The 22,378-nt window shown below is 37.3% G+C and overlaps 1 protein-coding gene across 1 annotated transcript in view; it reads left to right on the top strand.

Annotated features, from left to right (window-relative positions):
* Positions 1-858: 858 nt before the first annotated feature.
* Positions 859-22,378, top strand: part of LOC128628569 (uncharacterized) — a 33,800-nt gene continuing 12,280 nt past the window's right edge. Inside the window, exons 1-6 of the mRNA XM_053673204.1 lie at positions 859-1,064; positions 9,456-9,591; positions 11,070-11,384; positions 12,286-12,419; positions 19,122-19,356; positions 20,185-20,382. Of these exons, the coding sequence (XP_053529179.1) occupies positions 859-1,064; positions 9,456-9,591; positions 11,070-11,384; positions 12,286-12,419; positions 19,122-19,356; positions 20,185-20,382 (1,224 nt within the window). The remainder of the gene's footprint in view (positions 1,065-9,455; positions 9,592-11,069; positions 11,385-12,285; positions 12,420-19,121; positions 19,357-20,184; positions 20,383-22,378) is intronic.

Raw genomic sequence — 22,378 nt, 5'->3', positions numbered from 1 at the left:
AGTTGGGATCTATTTGATAGGAACGGAGTTACAACTCAACATTTGTTGAGATTCTGCCACAAGAAAAGTACTAAAAATATCTGAGTTTTTTTAATCTAGTGAATTTCCTTCACTTATCAGATAGAAGAACAGAGTTTTTAAAAATGTTACCCAAATATAATAAAATCCCCTCACAGCAACTGCACCCTCTGCCCCTTCGATCCTTTTGAATTCCTTCCCTCCAACAGTGGCCTTTGGTGGCTCGCCTGTTTTGCTTCTACTTTCACAAGTCATCACTCCTGCTTCTCTTCCTAACTTTATGAGCTCTTCTTTCCTTTGTTGTTTTATTTCCTTCATGATTAATTTAAGAGTCACTCTTTCTGCTGAATCTCCTCTCCCTATTTCTCGGATCAGCACGAATAAGGCAGAAACCAAGTGATACAAACTTCATTGGCCCTTTAGAAGGGGGCCCTGCGCATGCGCACTCCTTTGCCACACGTCGTAAAACAACACAGCTGTGGCCAAAGCATCGGGTACTTCTTTTCTGCTGGGAATTCTAAAATTTGTTATTGGTATAATTCACTCTTGTAACGAGGTTTAAACAACTTTAATGTTGGTGAGAATAAAATCACTTATTCCAAGTCATATGTGTCTATTTGATATAATTTTAATATATATTTAAAATTGGAACGTACTGTTAGATTTGAAAGCTTTCATTTTATTGAAATGTTAATGTGTAACTTGAATACCCATAGTGATTTGAAATCAGGAATTTTTTAAAACCAAAATTATAAATGATTTCAAGTAACACTTTCCCTTTTTCCTTAGCTAAGAAATCTTCAAAACAAACTTTTAATAAAAGAAACTTCAGTGCAAGAGATGAAGAGTGAACTAGAAAGTTTCAAAGAAAATAATGTGAAACAGTCGTTTCAGATAATGTCCCTGAAAAATGATATCAAGGACCTAGAAGAGCTTATTGCCTCTCTAACCAGAATTAAATCTTTGAAAAGCATCAATGTTCATAGTCTTGAAAGAGTCAACTGGGATCTGAATGAAAGAATTATGGAACTAGAAAACCGTCTAAGGTAGGGGGTTTTCTTTCTTTCCCCTACGTTACTTTGTTTTTAATCATTGTTAGTCAGTCATATGTTGAACATATTTTTAAAGGTGTAAAATAATTTTTTAAGTACAACCACAACTATAAAGTAGAGGAGCTTAAGAAGACAAAGATAAACTGTACTTCACAACACAACATGAATCTTTTCAAACAAGTTAGCTAAGAGCTTTGATGTTTAATGTTCCAAATAAAACAATCTTCTCAGTGAGAAAAATTGAGACATCATTTGATTAATAAAGCTTATTCTTCCTCCAAGTTTACACTGGCTTATCTTTATTTAGAAATCGTAAGTGCATGAGAAAAGAACAAATTTTGTTGTGTAAAAATCTTAGGAACAACATATTACAAAAAATAATTTTTAATAAATAAAAATATTTTCCTTCCCAAAAGGTAAGTGTCCAATGAATAAAACACATAATATTCCAGGTATAGAAACAATAGTAATTTACTTATGAAGGAGGTACATTTTGATATATTTGGTGGTAAGATTTTTGTTTCTCTTCAGTGGAAAGCACTTCAAACAAACCAGTCCATTATTATTTAAAAGACTACTCCTTCACCCAGTTTTCTTATTTGAATAAAAACTCATCAATTCCTACAGAATTTTGAAAAGGTCTAAAATATTAAAAGTTATTTGGTTAGAGAAAAATAATTTCTTGAGACTTGGAGGCAGTCATTCATCACTTTGGGCCTGAAGGTGTCCTCAGCAAACTTCTTTGCTACAGTCTTCAGAGTAAAGCACGGGATGCCGGTTCCCAGAAGCTCTGGCCGGGCCACCGACCAGCAGGACATCCTTGCAGGCGGTCTGCATGCGGCACTGTCTCCACGCCGCCGCCGGCATCTAGCCTGAGCCGCCAGAGGGAAGATGAGGTGGTGGCGTTGGGCTCCGAGGGCCAGGGGTTTTCTAGTTTGTTTTCCAATGTCGTTTGTCTTAACTTACAAGTAGTGTATGATGTCCGTGTTCCTGGTTGATCAGAGAATTTAAATATAAAAGAATTTCACATAATACCTGGCTCAAAATGATTATATTTAAAAAAACATTTCCATTGAGATATTTACATACCATTAAAACTCACTCCTTTAAAGTATACAATTCATTAGTTTTCAGTATATTCACAGGTCATGCAACCATCACCACTATCTAATTCCAGTACATTTTTATTGCACCCTAAATAGACCCTATGTCCATTCCAGTTACTCCCTATTCCACCCCCTCCAGTCTCTGATGACCACCAATCTACTTTTTTTCTCTATGGACTTGCCTTTTCTGAGCGTCTCATATGAATTCAATTATATAATATATGGCTCTGTATCCAACTTCTTTCACTGAGCACAATGTTCTCAAGATCCATTCATGTTGTAGCATGAATTGATACTTCTTTCTTTTCATTGCTGAATAATATTCCATTATATGAATATATCACATTTTGTTTATCCATTCATCAGTTGAGGACATTGGGTTGTTTTCTTTTGGAGGGAGTGCTTTATGGATAATGCTGCTATGAACATTCTTTGTATGAGTTTTTATATGACTTTATGTTTCACTTCTCTTAGGTATATATGCCTTAGGAATAGAATTGCTGAATCATAAAGTAATTCTACATTTAACTTTTCGAAGTTACTTACTTCTAGGCTGTTTTCTTGGGCAGCTGCACCATTTTTAATTACTACCAGCAATGTATGAACATTTCAATTTTTCCATATTCTCACCAACCCATCTTATTGTTCATCTTTTTTATTATAGCCATTCTAGTGAATATGAAGTCGTATCTCATTGTGCCTTTTAATTCGCATGTGTGTAATGACTAAAGATGTTGTCCATCCTTTCATGTGTGTATTGGCCACTTGTGTATCTTCTTTGTAGAAAATCTATTCAGATCCTTTGCCCATTTTTATTTTTAAAAAAGATTTTACTTATTTTTAGAGAGGGCAATGGAGGGAGAGAAAGAGGGAAACATCAATGTGTGGTTGCCTCTCGAGCACCCCCTACTGGGGACTCTGCTCACAACCCAGGCACGTGCCCTGACTGGGAATCCAACCTGGCAACCCTTTGGTTCTCAGGCTGGCACTCAGTCCACTGAGTCACACCAGGCAGGCCTTTGCCCATTTTTAAACTGGGCTTTTTGTCTTTTTATCATTGAGTTGTAAGTGTTCTTTGTATATTCTGGATACCATAACCTTATCAGATACATGATTTGCACATATTTTTGTCCCATCTATGGGTTGTTTTTTAATTTTCTTAATGGTATCTTTTGAAACACAAAATTTTAAAAGTTTGATTAAGTTTATCTTTTTTTGTCACTTGTGTCTTTGATGTCATACCTAAGAAACAACTGCCTCATTTGGATTGTGGATATTCACACATGTTTTCTTCTAAGAGTTACAGTTTCAGTGGTTAAATTTATGTCTTTGGCCCATCTTGACTAATTTAGCTCTGTCAGCCCCACTTGTTAAAAAGACTATTTTTTTCTTCCATTGAGTTGTCTTGACAATCTTACAGAATAAATCAATGGACTATGTGTGGGTTTATTTTTTTAAAGATTTTATTTATGTATTTTTAGAGAGAGGGGAAAGGGAGAAAGAGAGGGAGAAAAACATCAGTGTGTGGTTGCCTCTCGTGTGTCCCCTACTGGGGACCTGGCCCAAAATCCAGCCATGTGCCCTGACTGGGAATTGAACTGACAACCCTCTGGTTCACAGGTGGCACTCAATCCACTGAACCCAGCTGCCAGGGCTGTGAGTTTAATTCTAGATTCTCAGTTCTATTCCATTGCTCTATATGTGTGTCCTATGCCAGCACCATACTCTCTTGATTACTGTAGGTTTTTAGTAAGTTTCGAAGTGTGAGTCCTCCAACTTTTTCCTCTTTTTCAAGTTTATTTCAGCTATTTGGGCCTCCTGCTTCTCCATGTGAATTTTAAAATCGTCAATTTCTGCAAAAATAATCAACTGGGATTTTGATAGGAATTTGTTGAATTTATAGATCAATTCGAGTTGTATTGCCATCTTAATATTAACTCTTTCAGTCCATGAACATGGGTTATCTTTCTATTATTTAGGTTCTCTTTAATTTCAACAATGTTTTATAGTTCTCAATGTACATGTCTTACCTTCCTTTTATTAAATTTATTGGTAAGTATGTTATTCTTTTTTATGCATTGGAAATGTAACTACTTCCTTAGTTTTATTTCAAATTTCAAATGTAACTAGTTCCTTAATTTTATTTCAAATTTTATTTGAAATTATTTATTTCAAATTAGTGAATAGAAATGTAATTGGTTTTTGTACTTTGACCCCGTGTCCTATAGCTGTGCTGTACCTGTTAGCTCTAATAGTTATGTGTGCATTTGTGTGTATTCCTTAGGAATTTCTTTATACATGGTCATCTCATTTGCAGAGAGATTTACTTCTTCCTTTCTAATCTTGGTGCTTCAGTTTATTTTTCTTGACTAATTAATTGCCTTAGCTCAAACCTCCAGTATTATGTTGTATGGAAGTGGTAAGAAACAGACATCCTTCCTTTGTTCTTGATCTTGGGGGGAAACTTTCAGTCTTTCCCCATTAAGTACAATAGGATGGTAGCTTTGAGTCTTTTGTAAAGACCATTGATCAGGTTGAGGAAATTTTATTTTATTTCTAGCTTGTTGAGTGTTTTTATCTTGAAGGTGTGTTGGATTTTATAAACTGCTTTTCCTGCATCTATTGGGATGATTGTGTGGTTTTGTCCTTCATACAATTTGTTATTCTCTGACATGTGGTTATTGAGTTGGTATACAGAGAGAGGAGATGTTTGATTGTGAGCCCTTGGTTAATAAGAGGAGAAATGAAGTCATTAATTTTCCTCTTATAATACTACTAATAATTAAGAAGCCCATGCAATATAAAAATCACTTGTATTCAAATAAGTAGGAATATCGGTATAGACTGTTTCTATTCTACATTGGTTAGATATGTATTGGCAGATTGAAATTTCTTTTGCATTTCCCAAATCACTTAAAAAATATATATATATATGAACTTGAAACTAAGTAAGGAAACAAATCTCTACTCAGCCTGAGAAATTAGTTAAAATCAAAGACCATCAAGAAGGACAGTAGATTCCTTCCCCTCCCTGCCCCACCCCCAGCCCCAGTTGTGAAGCATCTGATAGCATCTCATACTATGGTTATATTTTAACTTTTCATATTTATAAATCCCATAAGATATTATTGTCATTTTTATTAACTGTCAGTATACATTTCTATTTTTTCTTTCTGGTTTATTGCATTCTTTCCTGAAGTCACCAGGGATCATTTTTGTTCATCCTGAGAAATTGCCTGTAGTGTTTCTTATAATGCAGTTCTCCTGACAATTTTTCCATTTTTTCCTTCAGAAACTGTATTTCATCCTCATTGTTTTGAAGGGTATTTTTAAAATATATTTTATTGATTATGCCATTACAGTTGTTCTATTCCCCTCCTTCATTTCCCTCCACACTGCACACTCCCTTCCCCCACCATTCCCCCCTTTAGTTTATGACCACCTGTCTCAAGTTCTTTAGATTCTATATCTCCCATACTATTCTTGCCCTCCCCCTATCTATTTTCTACCTACCATCTATGCTACTTATTTTCTATATCTTCTCCCTCCTTCTCCTTCTCCCACTCCCCTGTTGCTAACCCTCCATGTGATCTTCATTTCTATGGTTCTGCTCCTGATCTAGCTGTCCTTTTAGTTTGCTTTTGTTTTAGGTGTGGTTGTTAATAACTGTGAGTTTGCTGTCCTTTCACTGTTCATGTTTCTTTAACTTCTTTTTCTTAGATAAGTCTCTTTAGCATTTCATATAATAAGGGCTTGGTGATGATGAACTCCTTGAATTTGATCTTATCTGAGAAGCACTTTATCTGTCCTTCCATTCTAAATGAAAGTTTTGCTGGATAGAGCAATCTTGGTTGCAGGTCTTTGGATTTCATGACTTGGAATACCTCTTTCCAGCCCCTTCTTGCCTGTAAGGTCTCTTTTGAGAAATCTGCTGACAGTCTGATGGGCACTCCTTTGTAGGTGACTGTCCCCTTAGCTCTTGCTCCTTCTAGGATTCTCTCCTTCATTTAATTTTGGCTAATCTAATGATGATGTGCCTTGGTGTGTTCCTTCTTGGGTCCAACTTCTTTGGGACTCTCTGAGCTTCCTGGATTTCCTGGAAGTCTATTTCCTTTGCCAGATTGGGGAAATTCTCCTTTATTATTTGTTCAAATAAGTTTTCCACTGGTGGCTGTGCCTTTCCCCCTTCTGGTACCCCTATAATTCGGATGCTGGAGCGTTTAAAGATGTCCTGGAGGTTCCTAAGACTCTCCTCATTTCTTTGAATTCTTGCTTCTTCACTCTTTTCTGTTTGGCCATTATTTGCTTTCTTCTGGTCCACTCCATTGATTTGAGTCCCAGTTTCCTTTTCATTGCTATTGGTTTCCTGTGCACTTCTGTTCATTTCAATTAGTTTTGCCTTCATATGTTTCTCTAATTTGTGGCTATAATCAACCAGTTCTGTGAGGATCCTAATCACCAGTGTTTTAAACTGTGCGTCTGAGAGTTTTGCTATTTCTTCATCACTTAGATTTATAGGCTCTGGGGCTTTGAGATCTTCTTGAGCCATTTTTGTTCTGTTCACGCCCGTGAAGTACGAGGAGCGGAGCCTTGGACTCCCAGGTCGCTGGGTTGTGATGCTGTATGTGGAGGCGGGGTTAGAGTGGGGAGATGGTGACGCCCTCCGCTGTCGCTCGCCACGGGGGCCCGCTGGCACCCGTCCAATTGCCCACTCCCTCGCTTGTCTATCCACACACGAATGCACGACCACAGTCAACCCGCAGTCCTGCTCCCTCGCTGTTTCCCCATGGTCGCTCACTGAGTTGCCCACCAGGTCCAACCCTGCGCCTGGGTTCCACGCACCTGAGTCCATCTGACCGAGTTTTCCTGTGCAACCCCACTCCACTAGCTGCTGGTTTCGCCCCTCTTACCAGTCAGGCTGAAAGAATTTGTTGTTATTCAGACTTTCGAAAAGTTCAGTTTTCTGTGTTCTGGCTGTGTCCTCTGTTGCTAACATTTAGTTGTCTCTAAACTTGGTTGTGTGAGGAAGCACAGCATCTCCACCTATGCCTCCATCTTGGCAGAAGTCAGTTTGGCTATTACTTCATCGCTTAGAATTATTGGCTTTGGGGCTTTGAGTTGTTCTTGAGCCATGTTTTGATCTGTTTGTGCCTGTTACGTATGAGGAGCGGAGCCTTAGATGTTCACCAGGGCAGGGCCACCCAGGTCGCTGGTTTGTGACCCTGTATGTGGGGGTGGGGGCGGAGAGGGACAATGGCGGTCTCCTCTGCATCTTCCCGCCACTGGGGCCTGCGTGGGCCGTCTCACTGCTCGCTCCTTCACCGGTTTATCTAAGTGCGAATTTGTGACCAAGGTCAGCCCTCAGTGAGTCCACCACCTTGTGCCCTCAGTGGGTCTGCCCGCTTCTCCACACCTGGGATCCACCTATGGCTGCCAGCGTGCCTGGGTCGCGTGCCCGGGTCGGTCTAGTGGATCTTTCCTGCCTGACCCCGCTCTGCTGCTGGCTCTACCCCTCTTACCGGTTTGGCTGAAGGGTTCCTTGTTGTCAGACTTCTGTATAGTTCAATTTTCTATGGTTTTGGCTGCGTTTTTGTTGCTAAAACTTTGTTGTTTTTAAACTTGGTTGTGTGAGGAGGCACAGTGCTTCCACCTACGCCTCCATCTTGGCAGAAGTCCTTGATGGGTATTTTTTATTGTGTATAGAATTCTGATATATCAGTATTTTTACTCTCAGCTCTCCAAGATGTCATTCAGTTATCTTCTGACTTCTATAGCTTCTGTTGAATACTCAGTCATCAGTTTTATTGTTGCAATTCTGAAGGTAATACGTGTTTTTTTTTTCCTCTGACTGCTTTTAATTGGTAATGATTTGACTATGATGTGTCTTGGTGTGGCTTTCTTTGTATCTCTCCTGCTTAGGATTTGAAGAACTTATTGAATCTATCAACTGATGTCTTTCATCAGGCTTGAAAAATTCTTGGAATTTTTTTCTCAAATATTATTTCTGTCCCATTCTATCTCTACTTTCATTCTAGGCCTACAGTTACAGGTGTGTTTGTCCTACATGTCTCTAATATAAATTTTTGAATTGAAATTGTTCTTTATATAATTCAAGTAACTTCTGTTGACCTAACTCAAATTCATTAATTCTGTATAATGTAATTCTTAGATAGAAAAATGACATAAAAATCATGGAAGATGGGCTGAAACTGGAACTTAGCTACAGGGTAGAAAATATTCCAATACCTAGCAATTGATAATCAAAGCAAGAACCAAATAATTTGCTGTTTGTATATTTGATAGTAAACAAAGTTATCACACACGCTATTCTCTGTTGCTGTATCATTCTTTTTAGGTCCTTTTCCCTCTTCAGACCCCAGTAGCAGAGCCCGTCAGGGTGTTATCAAAGCAGGAGTGCTTGTGCAGCCTCCCAATTGTCACGCTTTTGCCAATAGTGGCCGTCAGATACTCACACTCAGATGCCTTCTGGAAAAGGATGGTTTCCAAATTGACCTCCCCCAGGGTAACTACTACAGGGCTTAAATCAGGTTGTTTTCTCTCCATTTCTCTGCCATTTCTAGTCTCTCCTTAGAAATAGTTACATTTTTACTTGATATACATGTTTAACATTGGGTTGGCCAAAAAGTCAGCTTCATTTTTGTCCGTAAAACAAAAGACACATTTTTTCATTTTCACCAATAACTTTATTATCTGGATATTTTGAGTATGTTGGCTATCTCCTTTGTGGTATAATGTTGATTGTTCTCAGTTAACATGTTGATTTGATCAATGTCAACTTCAGCTGGTCTACCTGACCATGGAGCATCATCCAGAGAGAAATCTCCAGCATGAAACTTCACAAACCATTTCTGATGCATTTCGTCAGTCACAGCACCTTCTCCATGCACTGCACAAATCTTTTTTGCATTTCAGTTGCATTTTTACCTTCCTTGAAATAATAAAGCACAATATGCTAAAAATATTACATATTTTCTTCCATCTTCAATATTAAAATGACTATACAAAAAAAATCACCAATTTTGATGTTTTTTTTAATGCATGCTGATGTGAAAGCTGTCCCAATCAATCTACCAAGACTGTTTCAAATGAAGTTCAAGACAACAAAGCACTACTAGAACCATCTTATGGAAAATAACAAATGAACTTTTTGCCCAACACAGTATATTTTAAATGGGGAATATTTATTTCACTATTTTTAATTGAAGTTTGAATATTGAGTTGGTTTCATGATATTGTTACCTACTGCTGTCTTACACAGAATACATCTGGTTGAAAAAGAAAAGGCAGAGCAAAAAACAAAACTTTTGGAGAAAAAATTAGCAGGCGCTAATGAACTCACCCCTCGTATGAATACAAAAGGACAAGAAGATACCTTGGGCAGTTTCATGATAAAGGTGAGAATAAATTCTGATTATTTTAGGAGGAAACAGGTTTTTTATTACTTTGTATTACTCCAGGAGATAATTGGCAACTTTGAGTGCCTCTTGCTGAGGAGGGTACAAGGCAGTGGTGCAGCGTGGTTGACTGGATGGCCTTCTGAGGGAGGCAGAGCAGGAAAGTGCAGGGAGGATATGAAGGTCTCTGGGATTCCGAGGAAAAGGTTGGAGGGCCTAGAGCTGCGGGGAGCTGGGAGAAGAAGTGGCGGTTCGAGAGTAAACCAGTTTTAGATCTGGTCTGGCTTACTTCCTCTGGCTGACAAAATGCAGGTTTTTAGATCTGGGTGTAAGGGTTCCATTCAGAGGGGTATAGGTGAAAATTATTGAAAGAGAGGCAAGTAATTTCAAAGCTAAATTGTTGGATCATCTACATGAGGCAATGAAGTAGAGAATTGGGACAGGGGTTGGGTTAAGCAGGAAGAGATGAGCCAGGTCACTCGTACACAGCAGTTCACAGGGTCAGCCGAAGATCTTCTAGAAGAATATTGGAGGGTGATGGGGGACTGGCAATTGTCAAAGAACTGGTGAAAGCTCATTTTGAAATTCTCAGACTATCATAGTTTGTTGTAAAATCTGAATGTAAAGCAAAGTCCATTAATGTGAGGGGTTCCATTAAAAAATCAGAACTGCTTTCAAAGTACTTTAAAATAATTTCAATTTTTAATTGCCTACCTCGGTATGGTGCAGTAACACTCTCCATTTTCCTTTACCGCTCTCACTGCTCTGCCACATCTCCGAACACTCTCCCGGACCGGAGTCCATGCAGCTCTGACCTTTTCTTCCATGGATTTTCTATTTTGCCTCTTTTTTCCCCAGGCTTTTAGTGAGGCAAAGTCACCATTATTTCAACCATTCTAGCTGTCCTTCCATTTCCCAATTTCACGTGGCAAAAAGCCCAGAAACTCCACTGGTTTACTCATCTTCCAGAGTTGACAGTGGCAAGAAGGCTAGAACTTATGAAGGGAGGATCTTCCTGCAGGAGGTCGACTGGGTGGGGCGCAGCATTGTCTTCTGTTTTTTTCCTCTTTGCAGGGGAAGCAGGAGGACTACAGGAGCACAAGGAAAGGGTTGGGGGTGTAACTTCCTTCATTCATACTTTTACATTTACATTACATACTTTTACAGCTCAAAATATTCTCTAAAGAGCGTGTCCTCACAAAGTAGGGCTGTTTGGTTAGCTGCTCCTTTAAGCCAAATTTCCTGTGTTCTCAAAACAGTCCCTCCATGTCATCGTTTTAACTCCTCTCTGGTTGTTCTAGTTTGCTCTTTTGAGTACAACCTTGTCTCTCTCAGGACTCTGTAACTCTTACTTTCTTTTGAGGACCTTTTCCTGAAGTTATATATTATGGCTATGTCTATATTCCAAAAGAAAGGAAATATGTATGTCCATTCTGAATCCCAAATGGAAATTTTAACACGTGTGTTGGCACATTTAGGATAAAGGTAAAGCCATCCTGGCCAAGAACTGTGAGAGAGACAACATTTTTCACTCCGAGGGACCAAAAGATGGGCAGAAAATTTGGGATAAATGTCAAGAGGATTTGATCCATACAGAAAAACAAAAATATACTCTAGACAGACCTCCGTATTCGTCCAGCTGGGAAGCTAAAGCTGTGCAGTGCCACTCTCAAGAATTCCTCAGTCAGTTGGCTCCTCTTCTGAGCGACAGTGCTGCCCCTGTCCCAGCCACGGAGGAAGCCGAGAAAGAGAGGATTCAGGAAGTCGGTGCCAACGACCAGTCTTGGAAGTCTGTAAGTGTACTAACAGACCAGTTACTCCTTTAAATTTGTTTCTTGGAAGATGTGGACTGTGATGTTAGCCAATTCAGTGAACTCTGTGGCTGTACACTGTAATATTGATTGTATTACTACTGTAATAAAAGAGAGGAGGATGTCCATTATTAGCGCAGAGCACTGAGCTCCCATGTGAACCCCAGCTCTGCCATTGCCAGCTGTGTGCTCCTGGCAGGTTACTCACCCACTTTCTGCCTCAGTTTCCTTTGTGAAATTGGGCAGGAGCGGGTGTGGGTAAGAGGGGGTTTGGGGAACATAGTTCCCATCTCAGAGTGGCTATAAGAATTAAATGGGTTAATACATGATAAATGCTTAGCACAGTTACATGTAAGCTCAATTAATGTTAGCTTAAAAATAGTGGTAGGGTGAAGATAATGTTTCCCTCATGAGCATACAGTTCAGTCAGTGCAGCAAATAAATTGTCAAATCAGTTATTTATTTGAATTTACTGGTCAAGTCTATCAAAAGATTGAACAAGCACATTTCAATGATTATGTCTCTCTATTGTGTTCAGATCACTTTAGTAGAATTTCATGAGTCTTTACCCTACAATTCAGAGGAAGATAGATAATGCTTAAATTCAGTGTGTTAGTAAAACCTGCTACAGGGTGGTCTGTTTATTGTAGAGTTCCAAATTTTTTTACACTCTGTTTTCTTAAATTCATTATATAATTTTATTACTCAGTACTAACTAAAATGTCCTGTATTTATGTATGAAATCTTTCTATTTTTTGAAACCAGCATCTATTTAGTAATGTAATGTCACTACCATATCAGTATAGTAGAACTTACACAGTATCGAGATGAAATAGAAATCATGGACTGTCAGGGAGTTTCATCTTGTTTTTTTCCTGTGCAGAGAACTGAAGGCCTTCAGCAGGAAATTCAGATGCTCACTAAACGACTGGAACAGGTGCATCCTCATCATCGTGAAGAATCATCCCAAACTGAAGAGAAGTGTGGGGAACAAAAAAGACCCTTGAAACGTCTGGAAGGAAAAATTGCTATTAATGACTTTTTTCAAGAGAGATTAGACTTGGGCAGGAATAAAGTAAGAATTTCGTGAAGTATAAGGCATCTCTTTGACAATGAAAATGATCATATTTTTTTCTATTATCTAATGTTTAAAGCTGTTAATGTTTAAAGCTTTTAATTTGGGGAAAGAGAGGAAACTTTGCTTAAAACCCTTGTGATTTGATCAAAAATCCTATCCCCACTTCATATCTTCCATTTCTCATTTTATACATATTTTATAGTTATTGTGAGGGCACTTATTAATGTATTCCTTAATGTACTTTTAAAAGGTGGGTTAGGGGAAAATGAGCTCAAAGGACTGACTCTCTGAAGGTGGAATTGCAGGCACCGGGTCAGTTAGATAAGATGGATATTAAAAGGCGCCATTGGTGACATCCTCAGTAATTATGTTATAGGCCATTACCTTTTGCTTCTTTAAACCTGTAAGGAAGAAATCAATCCTAAACCTGCCATGAAAATAGGTAGGATGCAATATAATTTATTTTCAGGACATTTTTATTCTATTTCACTACTACTCAGAATTGCTCGTCATACTCATACCTATGTTATATTATTTCCATAACTGCTATGGCCCAAAATGTAATCTCACTCACTCACTGCTTACTCATTAGTCTCTCATTTCATTTGTTCATTCGTTTATTCAGTATGTATTGAATGCTCAGTTTAAAAAACTTCCAGCACTTAATGAAGTGGTATCAACAGCGTCCTCCATGGAGTCCGACCATGCATTCATCTTCGGCTGCTAGTTCCTTCCCCATGCCCATCCCAAAGAAAATCAGTCTTATGTATTTAACGTGTGTCTTTTTGTTTATAGATGTTCTTTTAAGTGTGGTTTTTGTGCACGTATTTTAAATTGGCGTAAATGGTATTGTGTTAAAAATCTCATTGTATTCAGCATTATGTATATATTAAATATATATTCACATTAATTTGTTGGGTAAAATTGGTTAATAGCATATAATTTCCAGGTTTGCAATATTATAATTCAACATCTATATACTTTTGTAACTGTTCCATATGTGCTCATTAAAAAATGTGTTCTCTGTTTATTGGGCATAAATTTCCATAGTTAGCTAATGCTCAAGTATATTATTCATGTGGTTTAGATCGTCGGTATCTCTGATTATTTTTGTTTCCTTGACTCTGGAAAAGGTGTACTTAATTCACCAAGGGTAATTTTTGATTCATCCATTAGTCCCTAGAGTCCTGTGCATTTCTGCTTCATGGCCTACTGGAGCATATGCACTTATGGGGATCTTTGCTGCCTTGTTTTTTTTTAATAGAACTATAAACATTTTTGTCCTTTATAAAATATTGCTTTAAATTCTCCATTTTCAGAAGTTGTGGTTACTTACACAATTTTATTTTGGTTTATGTTTGCCCAAATGTGGTATATCTTTTTATCATTGTATTTTTCTCTCTTTCTCTGTGATAAAACACAGCATATGGTTGTATTTTTTAAAATTCGAGTTGGAGGGCATCCAGTTGGTGAATTTAATACGTGTACATTAATTGCAATTATTATTATATTAGGACATGTTTTTATTAACTTAATAATTTCCATATACTTTACTTTCCTGTTTTTTGAGGGGCTCTATTTTCCAGGTTTCTTTTATACAAATTCATTTTTTCCTGCTGGTTTTAAAGTTATATAATCTATTTTTATTCTGATGCTGGTGGAGTTTTTTTTAGTATATGTGCTGCCGAAGCACAATGATGCTGGCACTCTTTAATTAAGAACAATACTCTTATTTACTTAATATTTATAAGAATGTCATTCCTGTTTGGTCTCTGAACTCAGCCTTCAATTATATTATTATTATTCTCTGAATTTTTAACTTCTGGGTTGTTTGAATATATCTGTCCGTTTTCTTTTACTTGATTCTAGTTATTTTGATATAACCACTGAACTTGAACAAGGTGTTTGATCACCTTTAGCTGCATATCTTTTGAAGCATCCTCCTGGACATTTCTCCTTATTTGAGTTTTTCTTTTTTTAAAAATATATTTTATTCATTATGCCATTACAGTTGTTCTATTTCCCTTTTCATTCCCCTCCACCCTGCACACTCCTCCCCCACCATTCCCCCCCTTTAGTTTATGACCACATGTCTCAAGTTCTTTAGATTCTATATTTCCCATACTATTCTTGCCCTCCCCCTATCTATTTTCTACCTACCATCTATGCTACTTATTTTCTGTACCTTCTCCCCCCTTCTTCTCCCACTCCCCTGTTGCTAACCCTCCATGTGATCTTCATTTCTATGGTTCTGCTCCTGATCTAGCTGTCCTCTTAGTTTGCTTTTGTTTTAGGTGTGGTTCTTAATAACTGTGAGTTTGCTGTCCTTTCACTGTTCATCTTTTTTATCTTCTTTTTCTTAGATAAGTCCCTTTAACATTTCATATAATAAGGGCTTGGTGATGATGAACTCCTTGAATTTGATCTTATCTGAGAAGCACTTTATCTGCCCTTCCATTCTAAATGAAAACTTTGATGGATAGATCAGTCTCGGATGTAGGCCTTTGGTTTTCATGACCTGGAATACTTCTTTCCAGCTCTTTCTTACCTGTAAGGTCTCTTTTGAGAAATCAGCTAACAGTCTGATGGGGACTCCTTTGTAGGTGACTGTCCCCTTATCTCTTGCTGCTTCTAGGATTCTCTCCTTCATTTTAATCTTTTTTTTTAATATTAAATTTTATTTAGTTACTTTTATTTTTTTTTCTGGCTAATGTAATGATGATGTGCCTTGGTGTGTTCCTTCTTGGGTCCAACTTCTTTGGGACTCTCTGAGCTTCCTGGATTTCCTGGAAGTCTATTTCCTTTGCCAGCTTGGGGAAGTTCTCCTTTATTATTTGTTCAAATAAGTTTTCCACTTGTGGCTGTTCCTCTTCCTCTTCTGGTACCCGTATAATTCAGATGTTGGAACGTTTAAAGATGTCCTGGAGGTTCCTAAGCCTCTCCTCATTTTTTTGAATTCTCGTTTCTACATTATTTTCTGTTTGGTCATTTTTTCCCTCTTTCTGGTCCACTCCTTTGATTTGAGTCCCAGTTTCCTTTCCATCACTATTGATTTCCTGTGTATTTCCCTTCATTTCAATTAATTTAGCTTTCATATGTTCCTCTAATTTGTGACTAAAATCAACCAGTTCTGTGAGCATCCTGATCACCAGTGTTTTGAACTGTGCATCTGAAAGTTTGGCTATTTCTTCATTGCTTAGAATTATTGGCTTTGGGGCTCTGAGTTGTTCTTGAGCCATGTTTTGATCTGTTCGTGCCTGTTACGTATGAGGAGTGGAGCCTTAGTTGTTCACCAAGGTAGGGCCACCCAGGTCGCTAGTTTGTGATGCTGTATGTGGGGGCGGGGTCAGAGAGGGACAATGGTGGTTCCCTCTGCTGCTTCCTGCCGCTGGGGCCTGCATGGTCTGTCTCACTGCTCGCTCCTTCACCGGTTTATGTGCGTGTGAATGTGTGACCTCGATCAGCTCTCAGTGGGTCCACCACCTTGTGCCCTCAGTGGGTCCGCCCACTTCTTCACACCTGGGATCCTCCCACGGCTGCTGGCACACCTGGGTCGTGTACCTGGGTTGGTCCAGTGGGTCTTTTCTGCCTGACCCTGCTCTGCTGCTGGCTCTGCTGCTGGCTCTGCCCTGGCTCTGCCCCTCTTACCAGTTTGACTGAAGGGTTCGTTGTTGTCAGACATCCGTGTAGTTCAATTTTCTGTGGTTTGCCTGCGTTTTTGTTGCTAAAACTTTGTAGTTTTTAAACTTGGTTGTGCGAGAAGGTGCAGTGCTTTCACCTATGCCTCCATCTTGGTGGAAGTCCTCTTGATACTTTATTTGAGCATTTCTACAAGAGTTTTTAAAAGTTGGTTCTTTGTCAGATGCCATATGTGCCTGATGACATTTTTAATATACCCCCATATTTTAATGACAGTTTGGCTGGACATAAATAAACTTCTAGGCTCAAAGTTCCATCATTAAATTTTTTTAAACTATCTTCTTGGATCCTCTGTTATTGTTGTGATGTCTGAATCAGTGTGATTCTTACTCCTTTGTAGATGATCTACTCTTTCAGGAAGATTTTATGTATGTATGTATGTATGTATGTATGCATTTATTCACAAGATGGTCTTTCAGGAAGCTATTAGAGTTTTCTCATTTGCTTTGATATTCTTAAATTTTGTTATAATGTGCTTAGATGTATGGGTTTTTTTCTTATCTCTATGTTTGGCACTTAATGAAGTTTTTAATCTGTCTTTCATCTGTCGATTTCATCATTTATTTCAGTGTTTTTCCCATCCACTTATTTCCTTTTGATTTTGTTTTCTCCCCACTCTTTTATTCTTACTCCTATGACTAATATCTGAAGGTTGAATTCTAATTCTATCCTTTTTGTGTGTGTGTAATGGTTAATTTCATGTGTCAAGTTGGCTAGGCTTGGTGCTCAGATATTTGTTCAAACACCAGTCTAGATGTTGCATTTTAGATCAGACTAACATTTCCATCAGAGGAAGCCTTATTACCTGAGGAATGCTCTGAGTAAGGCTTATTACCTTCCATAATGCAGGTGGGCCTCCCCCTGTCAGTTGAAGGCTTTAAAAAGGCCGAGGACCCCTGAGAAAGAGAGAGGTTGTACCCACAAACTACCTTTGGGTTTGAGCCACAATATCAACTGTTCCCTGGGCCTGCCCTGCCAATTTTGGACTTCCAGGAGTCACAATTGTCAGTCAAATCTCTCCCTGTCACACATGTATGAACACATGCATGTACGAATGCATGCACATACACACACATACTAGTCTGTTGGTACTGCCTGTCTGGAGAACCTACATACACTTTGTTTTTTTTTTAAATAGTTTATATATCTTTACCCTTTCCTGCTGCCTTCTCTGAGAGTTTCTTAACTTGATCTCCAACTCAGTTCATTGAGTTTTTATCCATTCTATTTTTCTCACCTGTGTTGTTTATTTCAATTATTATTTTTGTCATATTCAGTATTTCAACTTAGTTGTCTTTATGTATTAATCTGTTAATGTCATTCCTAATCTCCTGAGTAGACATAGCTTTGAGTAAAAGTAAGGTTATAATTTTTACATTAAACTAAAAGTGATCAGGAAACACATGTCTTAGTGGCAAACAAAGAATTATTACCTCAGAATACATTTAAAGGAATAACAGAGGTCAAAAATAAAGTTAATAATTACACTGTGTTGAACTGTTCAATGTAAATTTTATACTTGCCAAAGTGACAATTTGTAAGTACTGTTTGCATTTTACTCAGCCTTGTAATGGTATGATTTTGGACAAATTAAAAAAATAATTTTTATTATTTCACAATATCTGCTTAAATTGAGTTTATTAATATACTTATACACCACTTTTTCAGATATCTATAATTTAAGTATTTGTAATTTTAGTCTGATAATGTTTTATAATTTGGTACATGACCTATTATTTTAGGTCCTCCAGAAGAATTTTATATGTTCTTCATATGTATCCTTTAAGTCCCTCATACGTCTTTCTTGAAAAATTTGTTCCTAATTCTCTTATAGATTTTCTGCTCATTGTGAACAATGTATTTTCCCATTTCTATTTGAAATCATTTTTACTACATAGATGAAAGCCTTTGATATGCTTGTATTTTTATTAAATATTTACTACCTACTGAAGTCACTTAAGTCCAATAGTTTTCTTTACTAAAGTTTTTGGGTTTCTGGACATGATTGTTTGTTATTATGTTGTTTCTTAAGAAAATGTATTTCTTTTAGATTCCCAATTTATTGTCACTGAGTTAAAAATATTCTTTTAGAACTTTTTATGTATTTTCTATATCCACACATTCTGTATGTTTCTTCCTTCCTAATATCATTTTTTCACATTCTTTTTTTCCTCTTCAATGAGGCTTTCCTGCAGCATCTATTTTATCTTTCTGTAAAAACAGTGGTTTTTAAAAAATATACATTTTACTAGTTTTTTATTTATATATAATGAAAATATATGGTATCTCTTAAAAATCCACACCCCTTCTTCTTCTATTTTTTTCTGGTAGTGACTTTATAAATTACGAAGGGCAGAAAGAATACAATTTAAATTACCAGTAATTCTACCACTTTGAGAGAACTACTGTTAGCATATAGATATATTTCCTTCTGATTATTTTCCATGCATATTTTAATATAATTCTTATAGTTTTTTATCTTCTTCCATTTCACTATATCATTAATATTTTCTCTTAGTAGAAATTTTTGAAAACTTGATTTCTAGGGAATCTATAGAAAATTATGTCATTTATTTAATCTTTTTTGAAGTTTGCATTATTTTTTCATGTTATGAGTAATGTATATATCTCGATGCATGAATCTTTATCTAAATATTGGGTTATTTCTTTATAATTCATTCCTAGAAAAGTTAAGTTAGTCTATGCTACCACCTGGTGTTAATTATATTGTCTACTTAACTGTATACTCTTGCTAGCCACGAGCTTTTATCATCATATTTTATTTTCCAGATAATTTTAATGTTGCATATTTATGTTGAAAAAATATTTTACCTATGTAAGCAATTTTAAGTCTGCAATTCATCAGACGAGGGTAGATTTGGTATGCTAATGTAGAACACCATCATAAAATACAACTTCTTTATTTCAATACTGTTGATTTCTTCAAAGGAAAACTCCAGGTCTAAGAATTCTAGAATAAATGGGAACAGCAAGATGTTTAAACAGCTAGAGAAAGACAACAAGCAACAAACTTTATTGAATATTAAGCAGAATTTGCAGATTGCAACCACTCAAAGATTAGAGGGAGAAATTCAGGAACTTCAGAAACAGCTCAGTGATTTGAAATTGTCAAATAAAAATATGAAAACCCAGCTAACAAGAGTAAATATCCTTAAAGTAAGTAAAGGAAGTTATGCTTTAAAAAATTTGTTTAAGCTTTGGTTTGTTACTGTTTTAGCTACATGTTTGTCATTGAACTTAAAATTAACATTAAAATTATTTTACGTACATACAAAAGAATACTTATATCATTAAAACATATATAATAATAAAATTTGATGCCTGCAAATCTACCATTAATCTTAAAAAAGAGACTATCAATCTCATGGATGCCCCTGTGTGTTTCCCTTGCCACTCCTCCAAGGTAACTTCTAGATCCCTTGCTTTTTGTTTTAGTCTTGTTTTTGTTTTTCTTATTGGGTAAGAGTTAAATGGTTTAGTGATTTTGCCAGGCTTCTCTTTGACCTTCACTATTTCAAGCTTCAGCTGTAATATTTCAGACATACATTTTTTTTGTCTTAAACCACAGGTACATTAAATATTTATCAACTTTTTTTATCAGCAATATTTCTCTTACTGCACAGCTGCTTATTTCCTCAGTTTCTGAATTTAATTAGCACAGATCGTAAGCCTTTCGAGGATGTGAACACTTGTTAAACCTCTGTAAACCCCAAGTGCCTAGTTTATAAAAGTGTCCGATGACTGTTGGTTATTGATGAGGATGGTGGTAGAGAAATGACCTCTGAATTCATAAACTGTAATTTTCTTTCTTTTCCATGTATCTACCTCTTAAAAAAAATACACTTGATCTTAGCCAAAAGGCCGAGAAGCGATACCTCTTAAAAAAAATAGAAGTGTGAGTTATCACTCATCACGCCTGTCTGTTATTAAGAGATCTAATCAGTCATCTTTCTCTCTCTCAACCTTAACCTTCTACCCTCACAGGACAAAACAATCCAGAAGCTCAGGCAATCTTTAATAAAAGTTGAAGCAATGAGAGGGAAGGCAGTTGGGAAATCGGGTAACTTGAAAACTCCGCTGGACTCGGCCAAGCAGGAGGCAAGCTGGGACAAAGACAGGGCCCATCAGGTGGTAGACGCTGTGACTCCCGGGCTCTGCACAGCAAAGAGCGCACTCGAAAACGTATCAGGACGTCCACAAGAGGTTTTTAAACACATTATTATCATTATCATTACTGTATTAAGATTCTTTAAGTTGAAGTGATAAACACTGCAACTTAGACAAAAGGGAATTTATTGGCTTATGAAGTCAAAGGGAGTTAAACCCCCGGAGCTCTGGGTGGGTGGGGATGCACCTGAGCCCTAGGTTGAGCACATGGGAACTTGTAAAGCCTTTCTCACCATCTCTTCTTGGCACCTCTTGGTGTGACAGCTTGTCTCTGACTGAAAACCACAGTGTTTTAGTTACTGCTTCTGTGACAACAGAGAGAATCCCAAGAAAGGGTCTGTATAAGCTCAGCTTGGATCAAATGCCTATCCTTGGTTCACAGCAATGAGGGATGGGATGTATGGTTATCTTAGCACAGGTTTGTGTACACGTCCTCTGACTAACCAACAGGAGAAACCATGTGTATGGGGCTGGGTCACTTTCTGTGGGGTAATGCTTCTAAACTTGCTTAGATTTTTCACTGTATTCATAAAGCAGGTATTTTAAGACAATTCTTAAAGGCCTGATAATTTTGTGCTATTGTGGGATTGTATGTCATACCTCCATATATTAGTTGCTTAAGAAATATGTAACATTTAAAAAAAGATTTTATTTATTTTTAGACGGAGGGGAAGGAAGGAAGAAGGAGAGGGAAACACCACTGTGTGGTTGCCTCTCACACGCCCCCTACTGGGGACCTGGCCCAAAACCCAGGCCTGTGCTCTGACTGGGGATGGAACCAGCAACCCTTTGGTTTGCAGGCTGGCACTCAATCCACTTAGCTACACCAGAGAGGGAGAAATATGTAACTTTAACCGATTGTCTTGAGTCTTAAAATATCAAGTCATGATATCACTTTTTCTCTTTTTTAACTTCTGCATATTCACACATTCCTGATTGTTTTTAGTTAGATCTCTTCTCCTTTGGGCACTCTGTGGTTTAGTCTTCATTTCTGAGAAGATTTTGTTTTATTCTTTTCTGAGTTGAATTATCACATCTTCCTTATTAATGAGGCATCTTAGACATCTTTTTTTTGTCCGTTTGTATTCTGAAATACTACATTTAGAAAGGCTTGTGTGTGTGTGTGTGTTTTATGCCATGTCTGCAATTCCTTGTCCAGTGAATATTTAATTCACATCAGGAGTTGTGTCAAACATGCTTCCCCTGCTGCATGGCTGTGTTTTGGGGAGCGTATTTTCATCACTGGAACACTTTGGGTGATACTGCATTTCTGTTTTCTTCTACGCCCCTTTCTCTTCCTTCCCCATTTCCCAGTGTTCTAATCCACCAGGTCTCAGGCTTGTTCTCTGCGCTGTATCTCCCCCTTTTGGCATTGTCCCATTTCTGGGCCACCAGTGGAAACCCGCTGCATCCTCCAGCATGCGCTCTGGGCTACCTTTGCTGGCTTAGGGTGTTTATTTCTCCACTTACATGCATACTGAAGTCTGGTATTTTCTGGTTATGTTTGAGGCATGATTTATGGATGTTTTTATCTCCTTTCCTTGCTGATCACCATGGTTTTAGAAGAATGGGTGAAGAGAGATGTATTTGCTACTGTTATCACAGCAAATCAGAAGTTTAACAAAGAAATTACCTTATAGATGAAGAACAAGCAGCAATAAAATTAGGTCTAGTTTATAAAGTGTAAAAATAAGAAAAAAATCTTAAAAGAAAAATGTAAATAAAGACTTCTTGTAATAGGTCATTTTTGTAGCTTAAAATATTTAAATACAGAATGTTACATTTCACAAATAAATGTTTAACAAAACTAAATTTCTCATCCCACTTTTATTATACACAATAAGTAGGTGACCAAAACTAACGACATGTCTTGTTTTTTGTGGTGGCCCTTTGTAGCGTGTCGACTTTCAAGAAATGATAATGAAGATGCTGGGATTTAACGTGAAAACAGCTGACAAAAAAATAATCACTCACCTAAGGCTTATTATCCAAGCTTATGAAGCATCTGACA

The sequence above is a fragment of the Artibeus jamaicensis genome, unplaced genomic scaffold (assembly GCF_021234435.1).
Source record: "Artibeus jamaicensis isolate MK-2021 breed Jamaican fruit bat unplaced genomic scaffold, CSHL_Jam_final contig_851, whole genome shotgun sequence".
NCBI classification, from domain to species: domain Eukaryota; kingdom Metazoa; phylum Chordata; class Mammalia; order Chiroptera; family Phyllostomidae; genus Artibeus; species Artibeus jamaicensis.
This window is presented reverse-complemented; position numbering and strand designations above follow the sequence as displayed.